We start from the raw sequence: 20,454 nt of genomic DNA on the forward strand, positions 1-20,454 counted from the left end.
TTTGTTTAATTGTTTAACAGCTGTTCAAGCTCAACTCTTGAATAGTTTTGTATTCTTTTATACACGAACTCGGCACGAGCATTGAATTTCGAGTACTTTTTGTATTTAATTTCGTAAATTGAGGTTTAGAAAAATACTTTGGCTATTGGTTTAATTAAGTCGATCGTGGAAAGTTTGACTGTTTGTGAGGAACCGCATATCCTTATGGCGTATTATAAAGATTATCTTATTACTATTATACAAAAACAAGCCTATCGCTTTCTCATATAGTAAACGCATGATATCATGCTTAAGTATAACTTTATTTAATCTGCCCTTATCTTCGAAGCTTAAATAACTTTAAAAATTGCAATACTGCAATACCTATATGCCACAAAAATTAGGGTGTCTTAAACATAATACGATAAGTTTTACAAACTTATTGCTTAAGCTGAAAAAGTTCTTGTTATTTTGATATTTCTCGATATAGAGTGTTGGACACAGTTCAAAACTACAGAATAGGTTGTGTATAGAACAGAATAAATTGCACATTTGCATTACTTCGATAGCAAATTTATTTTAATCCAAATTCGAATTTCCAATAATGTTTAATGCGGTCTATGTGTCTGCAATTTCAATTTTTGCAGGGCGTTATTTCATGTTATATACTCATTTGAATAAACTAACAACTTGTAATATTTGCAACCCCCTATTAATATTTATCGCCAAATCCACATAACATTTTTGGGGCGGAAGTTTGTTAAGCTGAACGCTTTCTGCAGTGCCCAACGTTTTTAACCCTTCCTATGCCCCAACAACATTACTTCGGAAACTATTTGTACACGATGCGCGATGTTTATTGCCAATATTAAACGCTCGTATTCGCACATTTATTTGTCCTTACGCTACCGCAGTCGAAGACAACAAGACAAATCGGTGAAATTCCACACCGCTGTTGTTCTTTGTCTCGTGGAAACGACATCAGAGAGTTGAGAAGGCTGAATAGGCAAACCAACGGTCACAAGTGGATGGCTGATGCGACTGGCTAAAACCGAGTGACGGGCCGGTTAACTGGATTAAGTGGAGTGCGACTGTTTACACCTGCTACTGACAAACTCTCTTCAACTACTGTAGAGTAGCCTCGATAGTAGATGACCCCAGTTAGCGGCCCGTTTGGTCATTTTACTATGTGACAGCCTCTGTCAGAACAAAAGGGTTGTGTAGATGTATATAGAGGTCGCTTTAGATGTCGATTAGAATGGTGTAGATGCTAATCCCTTGCACCAGGTTACATTTTAATGAAGTTAGGCAAGAAGGACGGTAAGCCTAGTTTTTACTGGCCTTAACCCAACCTAAACGAAATTTGAAATAAATCCACGAGTCAAAAAACTGCTTTATTTTGTTGCTAAAATGCAAGAAAGGTCGGGAAATATAAACAGTTTAAACTAATACGTAACGTGTATATCATATTTGATCCAATTCTATTATTGTGCTACATTTACGGACATAAGAGCCCGAACTAAATGTCTGCATTTGCTACGATCTCACTATTGTCGCATTGTATAACTATAATAAGTGACCTGTTATTTTTTTACAACTGTTGTACAGTTTGTTTTGTAACCAAATTTAGCCTGGAGAGCTATCACAGCAACATGGTCACAAAGAGTCGCGTCGGGCTCTGGACCGGGATGTACATAGACCTTTACAGAGAAACATAGTTTGAAATTAAATATTTAAGCAAAAATTGCAGTGTACACAATTTTGCGACGAAATAGCTGGCAATAGACTATTTCTCGTAGCGAAAGTTGCAAAGTTTATTAGGATTTTATTTAAAAATTTATTAGGATTTTATCTGATCTACTATACATTTTAAGTCAATTTGAATAGGTCCAAGTCCCAGAAACTATTCCTGTATAGCCTACCTATTCACTTCGCTGTTCATTTTTTAAGTCTCCAGTGAATATATTCTGCGCAGCGGTTATATAAGTTACAGGGCCATAGCTAAGAAACTTACCTGGACTATCTCAATAGCGTGTTACGTTTTAAAACAATTTGCCAGCAAACAATTTATTTTCTGTACAACAGCTCCCTCGCTAGTAGATTCGTAAGCAGGCATTTCAACTTCTTAAAAACCATGACCACCGACAAGTTAAGCGAAGAGGAACAGGTGATGTTTCGGGAGGCCTTTAAGAAGTTCGACAAGGATGGAAGTGACGTAGTGAGCACTGATGACGTAGGAGCAGTGCTAAGAGCGGCCGGACAAGCACCAACCGAATCGGAGTGTGACGACTATAAAAAGGTAAGGCACAAGTGTAGCAGGGTCTGACGTTAGCACTATTTTTTTACTTGTTTTTGTTTGTTTTACAAAATAAAAGCGTTAAGGTGTAATTATTTTACCGTGCTTTATAAAGAGTGCAAAATGATTGAAAAAACACATTTTTCTACTATAAAATTCTTAACATTTGTAGTTTAATTCTGCAATGGTAAAGCGTGTTTTAATCGTTATTTTGCTTTCAAAATTCATATGGTTTAGAAAGCACAGGAAAATATTCTTTTCTAGCTATAATTATGAGGTGTTCTTGCGTAGTGTAAGAAAATGTTTTATAGGTGCAATTTGACTTGCTCGAAATTACAAAACCATAATTTAAAGTATATTGCAGCCCTAAAAGAATCTTTTGCAATTCACGCCAAGTTTGACGTTTAGATTTTTGTTTTCTGCACCAATTTGACAGTCGTAATCAAGCGTGCTAAAAATACAGAAGCTCGTACAAGTAAATTATGGCCAAAATATAACTATGAGGTTAGTTTTTATGTTAATTTGCGCTTGGTGTTGACAAATATCAGGATCTATCGAGAAAACCGTCATAATGTTATACGTGACTTTTCTGGAGTTGGAAGTTATTATCAAAAGACATATCGGCAACAGCCGCAGACTATGAATACGTCAGTCTTCTACCGACATTTTGAACACCCGCATTTCCTGCTGCTTTATAAAAAGTTAAACCAGCTTCATTTACACACTAAGGTCTATTGAATTATCCTTGCGTTTTCAGGAGTTGGACCCCAAGGATTCTGGCGATGTGGAATACAAGGACTTGCTCGATTTGTATTCTCGCATTATGAAATCAACCTACGAGATGGACGACGAACTTACAGAAGCCTTCAAGTGAGTATATGTTCTAACTTTATATATGGCCGTATTTGTCTAATTCTAAATAGAGGAATCAGGTGGAACTGTATAAAGACAAATTGTAAACTTTGACCTGATGAAGCACGGCTGTACGAAAGCTGCTCGAGAATTAAATACAATTTGTCTTTATACAGTGCCACCTGATTCCTCCATGCTCTAACTCAGTGCTTCTCGACCTATTGGTCGCGACCCAAAATTGGGTTGCTGTTAGATTTGGTTGGGTCGCCGACCGCAGCAATCACATGTTTATACTAATTGAGATTGGTTCTGAGAAGGATTTCTCAATTAAGAAAATTAAAGAAGCAATACAAATAATGTCTTATAATTAATTATTAAAATGTGAAATTCTTTATGATAATGCCTATTTTTTGTTCGCTTACAAGAAGCTAGTTTTTAGTTCGCTTACAAGAAAAAACAATTGGGTCGCCAAAGCTTAGTCGTCATACTTACGCCTAATATTTGGGTTGCCGCGAAAAAAGGTTGAGAAGCACTGCTCTAACTGATGCACTTCAGCAAAACTACTGTAACGTTTTGCATTAACATTTGTAAAAGTTACACCTAAAGCTAAATGCGAATTTCAACCCCTGAACTTTTCTATCTAGTGTTTGAGCCGCATAGCGCCTGGTATAGGTTACCATGGGCACATTTGTTCTAACACTCTTTTATATGCTTGGTTTCTGCTTTAGGTAAGCCTTTTATTAATGTCCTGTTCTAAGTGATAGTTAAATTTTAGGTATTTTCTATGGCCTTTATTTTTTTCTGTTACATGCCAAATAAATAGGCCCAGTCCTATTTTGGCTTTTTTAATATTGTATTGAATTATACTATTTGCGTTTAAAATGTCCAAACTTTGAAACCTGTTTGAATTTTAACAACATTAAAAGCCGTTTCTAGAAATGAAAGATTTGTACACATGTACAAGGTGATCGAGCCATTTTGAAGTCATTTTTGATTGACGACAACGGCTTACGTACCATATAAGCCTTTGACAAATTAACCTAATCTGTCCATCAAGATGCAAGAAAGACAGTGTAGAAAAACTTATAGGCTGTGGTGAGGTTCGAACTCATGACCTCCGGCCATACCGGGACCGTAATTCTACCGATAACTGCGTTCCACAGGCACAAAATGGAGCGAGTCGCACGTCGTGAAACACCCATGACACCATTGCTTGCCGCATCCTGGTATCAAAAACAACAACTTCTAGAAACTAAGTTAATTAAACGTTACAGACTTGTAAGTTCTTCCCTAAGAGTCTCTTTTTTACGATTCCCCCAGAGTTTTGCTTGATCCAATTCTCAAGTCCGGTAGTAAATCAATAACAAGCTTTTAGCAAAAAATGAAACGACTCTCATCAACCTTCGTTTTTTTATACTTTAAATCAAGGGTTTCCAACCTTTTTTACACCGTGAAAAGTTTGATAAACCAATTCCCCCCAACCTAAAACCCCTTGGGGGTCATGGCCCACAGGTTGAGAACCCCTGCTTTAAATCGATATCTAAACCGCAAAAACGTCAGGGTTTTCGACAAGAACTTCGACGGTTACATCACAGCGGCCGATTTGCGTAAGCACATGACCACACTGGGAGAGAAGCTTTCTCAGGAAGAAGTTGAGGAAATGATAAAAGACGCCGATCCAAACGGCGAGGGAAAGATCAATTACACCGAGTTCAGCTACGCAATTATACACGACAACACGTGAGAGCGCTCGCTGTCGATTTTTTATTCACGTCGGGGTGTTTTATATTGCGTTATCCTTTTGTGCTGTTGTGATATATTGTTGAAATTATTTTTATACATTACATACTGTGAGCCTTCTACGGCAAATCTGACACTTTATTTTTCTATAGCAAATAGTGACGTTTGTTTTTTCGGCATTTTTATTGCAATGCTACATTGTATTGAAGAACAGGGCTGAATGCACTTTTAGTTCCACCGAAATATAAACGTTAGACACAAACTTAACATATTGCTAAATATTTACAAAGGTACAAGATTTCAATATACCATGCAAGTTGCTTTCCATCTATAAGTACAGAAGCATTATTCAATTAATGTGTATACGTCAAATGGTAATATAACATCTTCTGGTTTGATTCTAATAGGTTATTGCAACAAAGTTTAGTAAAGTATAGTCATCAATATACGGATGTAGGCTTACAAAACATATAGTACGCAACAAGGGGAATCAGTTCAAAAGGAAAGACTATGATTCTTGGATTTCGTTGCAATGCATTTTGTGCAAATAAGCAAATATCGACAAAAACATATAAAAAGCAAACGGCGATTGTAGAAGTTTACAGGTTTGTTTCTCGCAAGCGTACCATGTACAAATGGGTGTTTTTTCTTCTGTAGCCCGTCAGTAACGCATATCAAACACAGAGTAATATGCAAGTTCTTTTAAACTTGAGTACCTACTAAATGAGCTGTCGAAGAGGTTCGGGTTTACAATGTTGTACCGTCCTTAATAAGATTGTCGCCCGGAGCCCACCATCTGCGTTCACAGGACACAGCAGAACGCGCAAAATAGTTCATGTCCTTGACCGCAAACAAATCAGTCGAAAAGTTGTATTTTTTGGTATTGACTAGCATTCGGATAAACACCAGTTTAGTCGTCATGGCTTTGATTTGTTTTCACAAAAAATGCAGACCAAAACAACAATCCTGTCGTTCAGAACATCAGCCGGTAAAATAGCAGTAGCCTACCTTTGTTGGCGTTTGTGGTCAGTTCTTAGGTCAAACCATTAACTGTTTTAAAATAATAAAGTTTCTATTAAAAATACATAGGCCTACATAAAGGTTATAAAAGTTCACATGTCCGTAATCATAGAAAAATTAGATAAGGCGATTGATATTATACGAAATGGAACAATAAGCCTGTCGTTAGCCAGAGAAATACCAGTGCGTTTATAGCGTTTGTTGTAAGTTAAGCCAAACCATTAACTGAAAGACTTCCTTAAAAGAAATAAGCAATGTTTCCGCCAAAAACATACTTAGTGTCTACTGTGGCGCCTACAAACAATATCCATAATCAAGGCCCATCAGAGACGGCCTTATGTGCAAAACAGTTCATAAACACTTAAAAAAATCAGTCAAAAAGCGACAGTTTTCCTCCGTTAGCAACCTGCCCGTTCGGTTCCTTTTCCGACGCCTGCTTAAAGTTGGCAATATCCTCCATCGTGATGTCGAATCCGCTCTCGTAGGTTCCACCGAGTTTCGGCTCGTTGTCCGAGTTCAGTTTCATGGCGCCGTCGTACTCGACCGAGTAGCGTGGCGCGTACGAGTCGGAATCAGGCTGACCCCTTCCGTACCCGTCCTCCATGCCGTGGTCGTAGAACTCGACTATCCCGGACGGGACTCGGTCGCTGGCCTCCGACTGCGACTCCTCGTTGATAGTTGCTAGGGCTGGATCAATGGGATGACGATCGTAGCGATCCGGGGAGGACCTGTCTTCAATCTCGTAGTTTTCTCCTTCGTAGTCTTCCGAAACCGGGAGCTGGTTGAGTTTGGCGTAGAGGTCATCCTCTTGGAAGTCGGCAGAGGAAGCTTCGACCTCGTCAATCGCATCCAGATGATCTTCTTTGTCGTGGTGATTTGATCCACGGAGGTCATCCTCGATAAGCTTCTTGTCGTCATCCTTGTAGTATCCAACTTCCACTTCTTCAACTCCGTTGGTTCCATAGTATTTTTCCGCATCTTTTTGAGCATAATCCCGGAGTCCCTCATCTTCGTTATCTTTGCCTGGTTGATACCCAAGGTCGTCTTTTAGTGCTTCATTTGTGTTTTTGATTTCCGTGTGGTCATACCCGTACCCCTGGTTATCATCGTCGTCATTTACTTGTCGTTGGTCATTCACAGTTATACCCTCTATTTTATTCTCTTCCCCCATTTTTGCATCATCAAGAGGCAAATCCTCATGGATCAGGCTGCTTCGGCTCCCCGAGATCGTTGAAGAAGTCTCGCTTTCTGATGCATCTTTCTCCTCATATTTAAAAGCCGAGTACTCTTCCTTATTTTCATTTGGGCTGTCATCGTGTATCATCAGTTCTTCTTCGGTCCCAGAACTGCTCCTTGATCCTGCGTCCGAATCCTGGTTTACACCGATTGTTCTCGGGACTCTTTCGAGTTCGATTTCCGTTGATGAGATTCGATTTGGCTTCGAAGGCTGATGAAGAATAGGTAATTGTTAATTTTTAAGTTGGATTTTTTTACTTATGCATTTTTGAGCAACATAGCCCGACCTTTTGTCGTAACTGATTACCTTCTTGAGATTTATTGAACTTATCACTGTGTTTAATGTAATGTGACGACTTCAAAATTGTAGAGACCTATACTGCAGGTTATACACTCAACAAACGCGATACTAACAAAATTAACTATTAATAGATAAAGTAAAACTTTAAATTTAATATAAGCCTAAATTTAGAATTTGTAGACTAGAAAAGTTTTAACAAATACCACGAACCTTTATTATAACAAAACGGATATATAATTTGATAAATGTTGGTATTAAATTTCTATTTTATAACTAAAATTTATACCACCGATTTAAAGTATCTTGATCTCGCTGAGATATTTTAGACCAAATAACCGAATGACAAAGTTTTGGTTTTAAACTTTTTGTTGTACACTACACATATATTTGTTCATTTTTGTCGCTTTTAGTTTTGTCATGTAAAATACTGTTCGCAGTACTATTTTATTATTTCTCGGTCGTATGATTTGAACCAAAAGCACTTGCAATTTGTGGATAATAATGTTAGCTTTGATACCAAACCACCAACAAATTTTAGCGATAACGCACCTTGAAAGAGATAGGCCGACTCATCTCCCTTGACAACTTAAACCTCAGGGCCATGATCCCGTTGGGTCTGGATGCTAGCTCCCGGAGGCACTTCCACTTGTTCCTCCCCTCCAGGCACATTCCGCTGAAAGCAGGACTCGTGGCCGAGTTGACGGAGAACGTGGGAGAGTTGAGTCCGCTCGAATCCAACATCCAGGGAGCGCAGAACAACACGCCTGTTGGAAAATCCAAGCTAATATTGAAGAAGGTGGCATTTTGAACGTTATAGTTTTCGTTCTAAATACTACCTACTTATCTTTAATTAACCTACTAATTTCAGTTCATCTGCCCTAAGTTGAACCACATAGAAAGTTACCACAGGTTTTGCGCTACGACTTTTTTCTAACAATGCCGCCCCAATATTAAACACAATAAATACTCTATTTAGTTGTGCAGTCCTGTTTGAAAGTAGGCCTATACAATAACCAAAACCTCCAAATATGTAGCACAGTAAACTTTGCTCACCTGGCAATTCGACTGAGATGTCGAAATCGAAGTTGAACTTTTCCAAATCCAGTTCCGGTGTTTGTTCTGTATCATTGGTGGGAGTTATTTGCACCTACACAATCAAGAAGTTATATATGAAGAATCACAAAATAATTCCCAAATATTATTTTTTTAGTAAAGGGAGCAAATATCGACTTTTATTCAACGGTAAAACACCTACTAAATTCATTGTACCACTGATGCTGTGATAAATGATTTGTAAAATCGGGTATTGTAAATAACAAGATGTTATAAATTAAAGCAACAACTGGCGTGCTGTCTAGGTCAGTGGTTCTCAACCGCCGGTCCGCGTCCACATTCCTGTCGGCCCGCCAAATATATTACAATTTTATATCTGCAAAATTCAGGATGTTAAAGGCTTATCCATCAAATTTAACTTCCCCAGCTCCGTAATTTGCAGCTTTATGATGTAACATAGAGTTAATGGTCTACTTTGAACTTTATCGTACGTCACAATGCAAGTGTTGTTCCCAACTGTTTAAATGTAGCTACAACAAGTTTAAGTCTTAAACTTTAAGACCAGTTGTGTGTGAAAGCTAAAAAGTGTTAGTTGCATACTGTTGCGTTATTAAATTTTGGGTTGATTTTGATTCTCAAAAGTCCACCGGTCCGCAAAATTTGTTTTAAAATTTTACCGGTCCGAATGCTAAAAAGGTTGAGAACCACTGGTCGAGAACCACTGGTCTAGGTTAAAATCAGTGATGAAGTATATTTTATATGTTTATATTGTGCGAGTATAAATTAGAAGTTTTTTTGTGGTTTCTGCTGGACATTTCAGTTATGTCGAAATGACCATTTGAAGCATATTCCATTACCTCGAGTTTGGTTCCGTAGGGCACCGACTGAGGGGGGATTACAATGTCGGAATCGTTGGGCAAGTGAATGACTCCGTCGCCACCAGAACCCTTCCATTGCTTGTTGAAGTCGTGTCGGTTAAATCTACGAAAATACGCAATAATATCTCGTAAATTGGGCAACGACGTAATGTCCTCATTTTGCAGAGATTGTTCTATTTTAATATTATCATCTGAAGACATTAAATCATTTAACCACAAATATGTGTTCTAATTTAAGAGTAAATCTGCAAACTGAGAAGGGACAATCGTAAAACTTGTCCCTTTTCGGATAATAAAAATGAAATCAATAAACATGACAAACGATTACTTGTAATGCGGTTTATATAATTTTACACAAACAAACCGTAGTTTTTCAGAAACAATCCATATAAGGCAATTAAATGACAAATTTATAATTTAAGCATAATGGTTGGAGGTTGTAGTAAGACTTAATAAGAATATCAAAGCCCATACAGAAGTAGGTATCATTGATGTTGAAAATGAATAAAAGAGTTATTCGAAACGTCCAAAAGAATACCTACTTCTGTATGGGCTTTGATATTCTTATTACGTCTTATAATTTAACGTTTGACATTTTTTTTAAATCCTCGTAATTCGCGTATTAAATTAGTCTAGAAAAATGATCACTCACGGTGAGTGCAACTATGAAGAAGGATTATTTATGTGCAGCATTGACCGTTCATTTTAGACTTATGCTTTTTTAAATACATTCAATAATTTCAGTAAAGTGTGCAATGTGTTGTTACCCGTCGACATCCGTGTTGTAATTGTTGAAAGGGTTTCCTCCGTAAAAACTGTTTCCTCCTTCTGAGAACATCGAGAGTCTCGAAGATGCGCGTGACGTCATATATTGTTGCGAGGCTTCGGAACGGATCGTTCTCTCTGTTTGCAAAAAAAAACACATCAAGGATAAGGTGGAAAATAGATGTTTTTAACTTTGATAAAGTTTTTAACTTTGATAAAGTATGTCGCAATTTACTGACAAGAACGGGTACAAAGTGTGGCTGTCTAAAATCATGGACGTGTTTAAACACATATTTATAGTGAACTGGTATCGTACTTAACAAACACACGTAATAAGGGGAACAAATTTAGATTATTAGTGTTTAATTATGAAGAAAACTAGAAATATTTTACTTAAAACAGGGCCCTGTACAATGTTAAAATAGTTTGACAATTTTTAATTTTTTCTTAATAAAATCTCCATTACTAATTCGTGTTTGAATTAACATTGAACTAAAAAACAATTCCTGACAGGTAGAACATGACAGCCAAGTCCACGATGTTACGTATTTTTGCTAAATGCATAGCAGTTGTATTTGATGGGCAAAACAACGCAGCACATTGCCTATTACATTGGTAACAAACAGCATTCGCCGTATTTAACGATCAGTATATCGAGTTTCAAATCTAATTAGAGCACAGCGCCGAATGTTCCGGTAGCACTCTTATACCTTCAAGCTGTTTTTCCTCCCATAACAGAATACCCCTGATCTCTTCAGTGGCAGCAACATCACTCGGTTTTCGTCCCTCCTTGTCACGTAAGCGAACCTGGAGAAAGGCTTGCTTTAGTGTCGTGTTGACAATTTCGAAGCACCCATAAACTTGGACTAAATCGCTCCCTAGAGTCGTTATTGCGCTGCGTCATTTTAGGGTGGAACAAACCGCATTCCATATTTGCCAAGTGCAAACGGAGAACGGCTACACGGGGCCACCTTTTTAGAATTGGATAGAATAATATACATATAGACAGAGATCCAATATTGTAATGACTTAAAAGTGCAGTTAAGTCACTGTTTTCAAATGACGTTTTAAAAATGACTGCTTACTATGTGTTGCACTTTAGGTACGTTATTGCTCGTAATTGTATAGTTACTAATTTTAGAAGTTTGACGTTTAATGTTTATAACAAGGACTTGACTTGCTATAATTATGACTGACTCTGACATCACGATTTATTGAAAACGACTTGGACTTGAGTTAGTTAACAAATGACATGACTGGGTCTTAAGTTTTCAAAATGACTGCTTTACAACACTGCAGAGTTCTAAGAGGATAACAGTTCGCCACTTCACTCATAAACATTTAGTACCATACCCTGATTTTGTGACTCGGGGAATGACAGACTGGGTTTCTAGTGCAAACGATTAGTGTGTTAATCGTACCTCGATTACTTCGATTACAACGGCCTTACCTTAGCGTGAAACTTTAAAAGAAGAAGAACGGATTTGTTTCCCGACCTAGAAGCAACGTGCAAGGCCGTTTCACCTGCAAAAACACAATTTGTTAAATTTTATGACGCGCCACCGTGAACGGTAATCCGGTCCCACACAGTACAAACACCCGATCCGACTAACTGCTTAATTGGAAGCCTTCAAGTCGGGTTAAAATATTACTTATTCATCCTTTAAGCCGATAATTAAATATCTGCTAATCGACTTATTTAGATGATAAGGCCTAATGCGATCCTTTAATTATTCTCGACTTACTTGTGCTTATTTATTCGGCAATAAGGTAATGTTGCTCATGCATGGACACGAGTGTAAATTTGATGTTTCATGCGCAGTAAAAATAACGCATCACATAAAGTGATTTGTTTTATAGCCTACACTCCTTATATTACGTCCATGCTTAAAACAAACGGAATGTTTCTTCATTGGTATATTTGAACACATTAACACTGCAAGGTCAAGCAAAATCAAAAAGTATGTCACATATACTAGGCCTATATCGGCAGCGAAATCTTCATCCGTTACTTTAGAAAAAAATAACAGTACCTTTTTCGTTCTTCAAATTGGGGTTTCCCCCGAACCGCAGCAGTATGCCGGGGATCATGGGGTCGACCCCCCTGAAAGCGGCGCACAAGTGGAGTGCGGTGTCCCCCTCGAAATCGGGGATATTCGGGTCGGAGTCGGCAAGCAGAAGTGCCTCGATTATTTTCAGGTCGCTGCCGCCTTTTATTGCACTGCACAGAAACGCGATTTAAATTAGGCCATATAACTTTTGTAGTAAAAAAAGTGAATCAAGAGAATGATTAGGTTTAAATTTTAAATACTAAAAGAAATGCAATAAATAGTCATTAAAATTCATGCTAGAGATGTCCCATATTTCGTATTTTATCGTTTTACCTATACCCGATATTTTGTACTATAGGCCTACAAGCGACCGTGCAAAATTTCATCAAATTGAAAACTTGTAAATGCTTTAGGGTTGTTAAGCAAAACAATGCTTTATAACGGGGAAACTTAGTTATCTTTATTGTATTAGATTTCATGAAACCGCCCAGTTAGATTGCGATGACTGAAATGCTTAAATTAACTATAGTTATCGGGTAAGCCACCCTACAGTTTAAGACGTTCGTACGAGTACCGCAATCCACTTGATTTCGGGTATCAAATATTATCGGAAATCCCCAATTCATACTATGACTTTTAGAAGGAAACGTTGAATGACTTAATATACTGGTGAATAAATAACGGTAACCAGTATAGAACAGCCACAAAAAGTCATATAATAGACACTATATTTTTTAGCTTAAATACACTGTGAGGACTAATGCAACACGTGGCGTCAATAAAAGTCAAAATGTATATATTTTTAAAATGTAATGGAGTTGCATTCGGGTTCTTTAAAAATGGTACAACAAGTTTTCTTAGTTTAGTGCATTAATTTTTAACGAAAACTTAAAAGTAAGAAACGTTCGTTTTCTGTATGCTAAGCGATGCTGGATGGTACCTGTGAAGAGCGGTTTGCCCTCTGCTGTTCTGGATCTTACAGTTGGGACCGGCATGTAATAAAGTCTGTACAACCCCTACGTTGTTGTAATAACCGGCGGCGAGGTGCAGTGCTGTGTTACCATCCTCGTCCGTGGCATCTGCACAGAAACAAGCATTATTATACAGGGTGGGCCAAAAGTAGACTTACAGTTATTCCACAGCGTTGGCTTGGAAGAAGAGGTAGCATTAAATGGCCACGACGCTCACCTGACCTGACACCAGTGGATTTCTTTTTGGGGGGTGTTATAAAGAACAAGGTGTATGAGAAGAACCCCAAAACAATAAATTTACTTTTAGACCCAACCCCTACTTTTTATAACTGTAAGCCTACTTTTTGCCCACTCTGTATATAATAGGTGGATAATGTTAACTTTATTACCTCTCAGAATGGAACGTTTTTGCCGATGCTGAGGTCTAAACTTTGCTATATAACTGGGTAGGCAGGCGTTTTATCTTGAAAGCAAGTAGTGTGCCGGCGACGGCCGTTCGTTAATTTTTTTTTACATTTGATCTGTTTATCATTCCTAAATTCTACAAAATCTACGAAACACATATAGAGTAAATAATACGAATCGCAACAAAATTTAGGATATATCTTTAAGGGAGTAAACGGCCAAACATAAAAGTTGATTAACTAGGTTTTATAAGACGAAAAATCGCTTACATCAACGATCATATACGTTAGGTAAAACTCGACTCAACGTTAGTAGAAAGTATTTTTGATACAAGGTTGTCGGTGATCGTCGGTGGTCATAATAACATCACTACCAAAGCCTAATAGGTCGAGCTTTTTAACATTGTTTTTGTATGTAGGTTTGGATACATAGTTGTATTATAACTGATAAATACAAGTACGTATTGAAACGTTTTTTTTAAGATCACTTCGACTTACTCGAGGCTTTGGTATTCAGTTTTAAAGTGGTCGTTTTTTTCAAGACAAGACACTTGAAAACAAGCTTGTTACTCAAAGCATGTTGTTGTTTTCTGTAACACTGCTTTTTCAAATGTCGATATAACAAACTTGCATCTAATCTAAACTGTTGACATCGGTTTATATTTTCCCGGGTTATATCCTGATCCTGAGGTCCGGAGTTTAATTTTACGCATATAAACTGACGGGTATTTTAGATTGCTCAGATTTTAGAATACTCAGGGGTCAGCAAACTTTTTTATAAAGAGCCGGTTAACTGTAAGGCCTGGCGATTGCGGGCCGGATAATTTTTCGTGTCAAGCTTTATTAACTTAATTATCGTTAAACGAATGGAATTACAACCGCAAAAATTCCAACTTATTTTATTTTTATCAAGAAAAAGGGTAGCGGACCGGCAGAGTTTTTTTTAAGGTTTGGTTTGGGTGACCGCTAAGTAGTTTTAAGAGACCGCAAGGGTTTCATTTAAATACCAAAAAGTTGCAAGTCCAAAATTTGGGAAACCGCTGGAGAAATTTGGGGGACCGTTTTTTCAAAACACCTTAAAAAAACACTGCGGACCGGTGGAATTAACTCTACGGGCATTCTTACATGATATTACGACGAGGCAATCTGTGACGTCATTTATGAAAAATCCAAAGCCCCCAACAAATCCCTGAACCCGCCTTTGTCATAACATAACCAATATTTCGCCTTTTTTACTCTTTTTTTTATGTTTGTGTTATTCGAAACGTACAAAAACGCTGCCCCGAACTTTGATATTCTTACTACTTCAAACTACAACCTCCAGCCATTATCTTAAGATTTATTCGAAACTTAAAAAAATGCTGCCTAGGGCCCTAAGCTACTTCTGTATGAACTTCGATATTCTTACTAAGTCAAAACTGTGGCGCACGCTGGCCATAGTTTGGCGACCCCGGTTTAGCTTCAAACGTAAATCTGACTAGGACAACAAACAAAATCCTCCATTCACTCACCGACGTCCTTCACGTAATCCAGCAGCTTGGTTAGCACGTCCACGTTGTTCTTGGTCTTGGCCGCCTGATGGAGCGACGTGCGCGACTTACGACCCCCCTGGGACAGGGGTCGGTTGGGGTTAGCCCCCTCTTTCAGCAGGTTACCCACTTCGGTCGCCTTCCCCTCCTCGGCCGCGTCGCTAAGCGCCTCATCGCGCTGTTCCTCGCTTATCTTGTTGCCCATCTTTTATCTTTTCAGGGTTCGGGTCGTTTCAAAAACGCGCCTACTGCACATGACGCCGTGAAAATCTGCGGCGTGAAACAATGTTTTTTTTTTATCAAGGTATAATCGCGTTGTTTTTTTGCGGTACAATGACTGACTCGGCGCCTCGGGTTATTGAACTTTTGAGTTCACATATTTGGCCATGGTAGGCCACATTTAGCTCGCATAGTATTTTTATACGAACAATAATAATTAATAATTTAACCAAGCGTAATGATTTGTTATCAATTGGGTGGTTTAAAATAAATATTAACTTCTTACGATGAACGTTATATATTAAAAAGCATTCAAAGATCCTCCCAAATCTGCTTCAGAAATATAAATATAATATAAAAAGCTTTCAGGAATATATAATATATTTTTGTTCAATAAAAGGATGTCGGACTTTGTGTGGTCCATTTGCTTATTTCGTTTTAAAAAAAGGTCCCGGCCCCGGGCTATTGCATATTTGGGTGTATATATATTCCGGTTTACTAAGTCAAATTGAAAAGGTAAAACATTTCTATGAGAACTGGAAAATTTCCAACATAACATCAGCAAGACAATACAATGAAATATCATAATATTCGGAACATTCACAACACGTAATAACGAAACAAGTTTAATCCAATCAAGTTGTGTTTTAAAAGGTTTACTCATACCGTTTCTAATTGTCGCATGTCACACTATAACGTCAGTAGCCTACGTCACGTTTAAGTATTTACCGTACACTTTTCCAGTTTTAAAGTTTATTAAAAAAATTATGGGCTGAAAACTGGGGCACAGGTCAGCTATTTCGATTATGACGCTTCATTACTGATTTAAACGACAGGAGTCATTCTTGAATTCTGAAGCGATTTTTGTTTGTCAATCGTCTCGCTGTCCGACTACCACTCGCTAATCTGGGTCATAAAATATATTGAAAACTCATATTGAGAAGTAACAGGCATAAGTCTCGTTATTAGAAAGCAGTGCTGCGGCCTTGAAAGCTGCATATATGTGCAGGCTAAAAAACTGTCTGAATCGCAAAAACTGCTTAAACTTTTGACCTGAAATGAACATTGTTAAGGTTTGAATTTCACGATTTGGACATGAATGTACTGTTTCCCAATAAAATTTCACTTGTTCCAGACGAAACTTATACATATCATTCAAAACTGGATTGACCATCAGGCAAATCCTTTCATTAAAGTTTTACAGCGAATTTCGCTCCCTTGACAAAGATTATTAAAGCAACACGACATTCTGTTGAAATTCTAAGTTTTAATTTTATACATTGCTATTGAAATACGATTTCTTGACTTCTTATCCCCCTTAACACAGCTTTGGCGAAATGAGTTTCCCCATATCCGTTGAGGTTATACTCAAGGTATATGGGTTGTCACGCGCTGACTGTGAAAAGGAAATGAAACTAATTGCGTCGTAAAGTATTTAACCGTTGCCGCCGTTTCACGCCGGGTTCACAAGAAAGCACTTTCTCTTTTACAGGATTAACGTAACTTTCAAAAACGTCGTACGACTTTGACGCACGGACGCGTTTATCAACAAGACGAATCAGAAATATTTAGAATCAATCGAGGCACGAAAGCGTTAACCAACGCAAAACAATTTGGAACTTGGAAGGTGTTGTTGACTTTTACGTCTGAGTTAAAAGGCGTTAAAAGCCTACCGTCTTGGTAGTTTAATTTTCCAACTTTCTATTCTCTTTTTAAGAATGTGCGACATTTATATCGTTACTTCATTTTGTCAAAAATAGCGGTCTGTACAGCTGTCAGCGCAATATGGTTCCTCATATGACTACAAAAAAACACTTGAGGAGTCCTGTTTTTGCCGTGATATATCAGTTCGCTAAACTCAACAGCGCTAATACCTATTTGCGGACATAAAAAAACAAAGCTTTCTGGAAACGAAAATTTTCTTTTGGCACCATTCGAGTGTAGACTCTTTTAGCCTTCCTGATCTGTTTACATACAGCCCCATGTGAATTCCTGTTTTCGCTATAAGCCTGTCTTCGGTTCGCCAAACTCAACAGCGCTAATACCCAATTGCGGCCATAAAAACAATGCTTTCTTGAAACAATCACTGTCTACTGGCAAGTGTTGTGTTTATCTTATTTTAGCCTTTCTGATCTGTTGTCAAGAAAACCACGTTTTAAATCCTGTTTTCGCCATAGGCCTGCCTTCGGTTCGCCAAACTCAACAGCGCTAATACCCAATCGCGACCATAAAAATCCAGCGTCTTGTGGAAAGAAAAATTGTCTCCCGGCATGCCTGTGGCAAAACGCAAATAAACGAGGCGCTTTGGAGAGAGCCTGGCTAAGTTTGACTAGGAGGTGTGGTTATATTTCGCTCTTCTACGCTAAGTACACATGAATAGAAGGAATTGGTACAGGTGCGAGCCTATCTGAGCTGCTCATGGGTTTATAGCCGTAAACCTAACCCAGAAACAATTACTAAATCCCCTTAACTCGTTAAGACAGTAGCAAAGTTTTAGCACGCAGCTTTAATGATAGTAACGTGTTTCATTTTTGTTTTGTATCTCACCAATTACAAAAACATAACAAATAATTGCGCATGTGCTGCGATGTCCACTAACACTGCCTTAAGCACAACTTACTCTAAATTTTACTCTTGTCTTTTGCCAATGAATTACTTACTATTCGTCATATTGAAATCTGATTTGATTTTGAGAGATTTACGTGTAAAAGTAGTAACATTTTTTTTTAACCGCGTCTACTGTTTTAGGAGTTAAACCTTTTCGACTACTATTGAATGGAATAAAGCCGACACAGTCGAAGTTAATCAGGTTGTCAATGACATTTCTTGGCCTAAATCTCATTAGTCTAATTTACAGACAACGTTCCTACCAACTTTTTTTACAAACAACCCTTCATCGTTCCAGTGAAAAGACCACATTCCAACCCAAGTCATTTGTCCGAAAGACTTAAGTCATGGCAAGTCGTTTGTCCAAAAACTTTAGTTAAGGCAAGTCAGTTTACCAAATATATATTAAGTCAAGTTAAGTCATTACCTTAAGTCAGGGGTTCTTAAACTGGGGTCCATGGACCACTTGGTGGTACGTGAACTAGTTTTAGGGGGTCCACGAAGGCCTAATTAAAATATTAGTGTATGTATTCAAAAAATAAACAATTTTTTAATGAAAAAGGTTTAATTAAAAATATAACGTATTTGAACTGTGTATATTTAGAGATCATTTCACTTCTACATATTTTTAACGAAAACAGTACACTTCTAAAGTTATTTGTTATTTCTCTCAAAGCTTCTTGCCTGTCCTGGTCCACGAGTAGCAAATAATTTTTTAAGGGGTCTGCGGTTAAAAAAAAATAAGAACCTCTGCCTTAAATCATTACAACAATGATTCGCTCAACTCCTTTGGCACACATTACCGAACAATGCCGAAATATTCTAAACGCGTTGAGAACAAAAACGCCGATTTTTAGGTTCCTTTACATCAGCGGTTCCCAAACTTTTCTAAACATTTTGCCTGGCGGACCCGTTGCAATTATTTTGATATTTCGCGGCCCTATCAAATTTAAAAGGTCAGTTGACCCATATTTATTGTAATACACTAGAGCAGTCACAATTCTTTCTAATGTAACAACCTTCTAACTCAGGGTGGTCCACGGTTGACTGCATCGCGGGCCACAATATTTCTTGCATGTTCTTTGCGAGCCACATAAAGTAGGCTAAATGCGTACCAGGAGCGGATCAACGTTTTTCGTTTGGTCGAGGCATGAAATGTTTAAAGATAACCTCACAAAGTAATATCGAAAGACAGATACGCCCCAGAAACTTGCTTCTTTCGTCGAACTTGTGCGCAAACAAAATGGAATGTTATGAGACCGGGAAAACTGGTGTGCGCGAAGCGCGAAAAATTTGCGTATTTGACAAAAAAATTAATTAGAAGACTGCATTTTATAAGCGTGTAATGTTCGCGTAAAAGAGATGTTGCATACTCCCCAATCGCTAAATTACAAAGACGTTATCATTTCGCGCAAAAAGGTTTAATTAACCAGATCAATTTGGCTGAAATTGCAACTGGGTTTGGACCACCTGTTCTAACTAATACAAACGATTCGCTGATAGCAGGTAGTATAGCATAATAGATGCTTTATGATGTCACAATAGACATCATAAAACACGCTCTGATTGAATAATAAAGCATAACTAAAGACAACAAAGATGACAGATAATGTTTAATACATAGTCAAAGACTAATGTTTAAAAACATAAAAGACTAATTCTCCTTGTTGACCCTCTGAAACTGCTGTACGGACAACATTTGGTCCGCGGACCCCAGGTTGGGAACCGCTGCGTTACATAATCGAGTAAGCAGAATAACTTATAGTGCACCAAAACATACGAAGCAAACATCTTATCACGTTGCATTTTTTCAAATTCTAAACATTCGCCAGTACAAAAGCGCAATGTGCAGTATTGCCAATTGGCAATTACAGTCAGTGTGAGGAAACGTCAATCAAACAACATATTTTCCAGTCCTATGTAAGCAGATGATTTAATTTGACCTAGGTCAATTGCAAATAATACTGCAACTTTCCTCTCTCTCTCTCTCTCTCTCTCTCTCTCTCTCTCTCTCTCTCTCTTTATATATATATATATATTACGTCTCTGTTTACTTCAATAAACAGCAAGCTGCGAACATGGCGCCTATAGGCCTAAATATGTTTAAACGGTTAGCGAAAAAAGGCTGTCTTATCGCATAACGTTCTATGGCTATTTGATTTGATTATCAAATATAAATCAGAGCATACTTTTTCCATTTAACAGGTGTGATAAATCTATGACATTTAGCGGGACCTCAATTGTTTAAAAATAATATTAAACGATGAACTGTCGTCTACGTGAATCACAGTATTAGATTAGCATCGACAAATTATAGGTAGGCCCTACGATGTATTACGTAGCGATCGAATACCACAGTGGTCGGCAAACTGTGGGCCGCAGAGCCATTTTTAGTGGGCCGTGAGTTACTTTTGAATAGCTTAGTGTTATCACATGTAGTTGTGAGCCGCGTGATGGCCGTACAATCGTACATTCATTGAACTTTATTTTAAAAGTTTGTGTGACAAAGAATTTTTATATTTTCTCAGCGAGGTGCAGACTCAAGTGTCAAAT

The 20,454-nt window shown here is 37.9% G+C and overlaps 2 protein-coding genes across 2 annotated transcripts; one reads left to right on the top strand and one right to left on the bottom strand.

Annotated features, from left to right (window-relative positions):
* The first annotated feature begins 1,293 nt into the window (after window positions 1–1,293).
* On the top strand, window positions 1,294–4,947 carry LOC146157259 (neo-calmodulin-like). The gene is made up of 3 exons (XM_083387821.1): window positions 1,294–2,278; window positions 3,033–3,145; window positions 4,688–4,947. The coding sequence occupies exons 1-3, from the start codon at window positions 2,114–2,116 to the stop codon at window positions 4,869–4,871; spliced, it is 462 nt and encodes a 153-aa protein (XP_083243947.1). The 5' UTR covers window positions 1,294–2,113; the 3' UTR covers window positions 4,872–4,947.
* Window positions 4,948–6,257: 1,310 nt separating this feature from the next.
* Window positions 6,258–15,280, bottom strand: LOC146157260 (uncharacterized). Its single transcript, XM_083388150.1, has 10 exons — window positions 15,058–15,280; window positions 13,112–13,250; window positions 12,154–12,341; window positions 11,571–11,644; window positions 10,831–10,927; window positions 10,123–10,258; window positions 9,335–9,458; window positions 8,478–8,571; window positions 7,974–8,188; window positions 6,258–7,334 (listed from the first exon to the last, which is right to left on the bottom strand). The coding sequence occupies exons 1-10, from the start codon at window positions 15,278–15,280 to the stop codon at window positions 6,258–6,260; spliced, it is 2,367 nt and encodes a 788-aa protein (XP_083244276.1).
* Window positions 15,281–20,454: the final 5,174 nt, after the last annotated feature.

This window comes from Ascidiella aspersa, chromosome 4 (assembly GCF_963924565.1).
Source record: "Ascidiella aspersa chromosome 4, kaAscAspe10.2, whole genome shotgun sequence".
Classification (NCBI taxonomy): Eukaryota; Metazoa; Chordata; class Ascidiacea; order Phlebobranchia; family Ascidiidae; genus Ascidiella; species Ascidiella aspersa.